At 43.1% G+C, this 1,465-nt stretch overlaps 1 protein-coding gene across 1 annotated transcript in view; it reads right to left on the bottom strand.

Moving 5' to 3' along the window:
* Window positions 1-365: 365 nt before the first annotated feature.
* LOC119587528 overlaps window positions 366-1,465 on the bottom strand; it is a 1,742-nt gene continuing 642 nt past the window's right edge. The window contains exon 2 of the mRNA XM_037936253.1: window positions 366-1,415. Coding sequence (XP_037792181.1) covers window positions 450-1,415 — 966 coding nt within the window. The 3' untranslated portion in view covers window positions 366-449. The remainder of the gene's footprint in view (window positions 1,416-1,465) is intronic.

Genomic DNA, 1,465 nt, shown 5'->3' with positions numbered 1-1,465 from the left:
ACTACTTTTTTTTTTTGCATTGGCGTTGCCAAATACCGCAACCAATATCCAAATAGAGAACATTTAATTACACATTCAGTTGCTCGAGATAATAATAATATCAAATCGTATTAACATCTATATCTTTAAACTTTACGAATAATGATTATCACCAAAGCATGCTTACGTTAATGTGCATTTTTGCAAGAATATGTGCAACTTTAGCCATGGAAGGGGACGCTCATTTAAATATCTTGATATGGAGATTTTTTTTATGATTCCTTGACATTTGAAGGGCAAGCGCATATGTGTGTAGGTGATGGTGTACAACTATGCATTTATTAGCATCATGGCTTATGTAAGACAGGATAATTAATATTTACCACTGAATTTTGTTTCGTTTATTAAATGAAGTAGCCGAGATCTTATGGTCAGATATTGTTGTTACAATAGATTTATCTATTAATAAATTACGGAATGGTGTACAGGCCACCTGTGATTTCTCTGTTAGCAATATCAGCTACATCAGAGCCTATCTGAGAACCTCCTTGTGCAGTTACAAAGCCTTCATTGGACTCGTTATTGTTTACATTGATATCCGTTCTAGTACTAAACTGTCCCGATCCATTCTGGGAGAATATCTGCTCGTTAGATGCAGTTGTGTCTAATCCAGCGCCACTGCCAATGACTGCAGCATTTCTAATAAACTGACCTGTAGCATCTGCGGCAGAACCAAGAGCAGTCTGGAGATCCAGTCCTCCTGGAAGAGTTGGGTTTTCTCCTTCTCCGTAGTTGACAAAGTAAATCTCAGGCTCGGAAGGAGGATGGGCTGGTACTTCGATCACGCGCTGGCCATGTTCGCCTTGTTTACTGAGGACGTAGATGATGTTTTCCTGCCTTGGGGGAGGCACAACAATGGGCTCGGGACCAACTCCTCCCTCAGGCAAGCGAACAAACAGGATATTATGTTCTACCTTTGGCGGGGGAAGGTCTACGATGGAGTCGATGGGATCTCTCTCTTGCTGAGGAACAGAGAAGACGAAGACCTTCCTTGTGATTTCGGGGACTACACATGATCCATCCACATGTCGGACTTCTCCCTCCTGGCAGTCAGTGTCAAAGTTTGTGGCAATGTCACTACCAAATGAGAGTTCAGCATCAAAGAGGACTCCAGATTCAGTGGGAGAAATACCAGTCGTTCTGTCATTATTGAGAGAGAATCCAGGATTCGTGATGGGGCTTACACCGGTAGAAACATCAGTACTAGGAGAGACTTCTTCACTGTCAGCGCCCGAGGAGACACCAAGCGATACGCGATCGGTAGATCCTACATTAAGTCCAGGCCCTTTATGCACTGAGAAACTAGGGCCGCCTGGCTCTTGAAGCCTATATCCCTGTGGCGCTGCAAGCGCCGTGACAGCAAACACAGAAAGTATCTGTAAAGCATAAGATATAGTGACATGAACGTACTGCATGAAATTAGGAA

Source organism: Penaeus monodon, chromosome 22, assembly GCF_015228065.2.
Source record: "Penaeus monodon isolate SGIC_2016 chromosome 22, NSTDA_Pmon_1, whole genome shotgun sequence".
NCBI lineage: Eukaryota > Metazoa > Arthropoda > Malacostraca > Decapoda > Penaeidae > Penaeus > Penaeus monodon.
The sequence above is the reverse complement of the archived record's forward strand: the minus strand, read 5'-3'. Positions and strand labels throughout refer to the sequence as shown.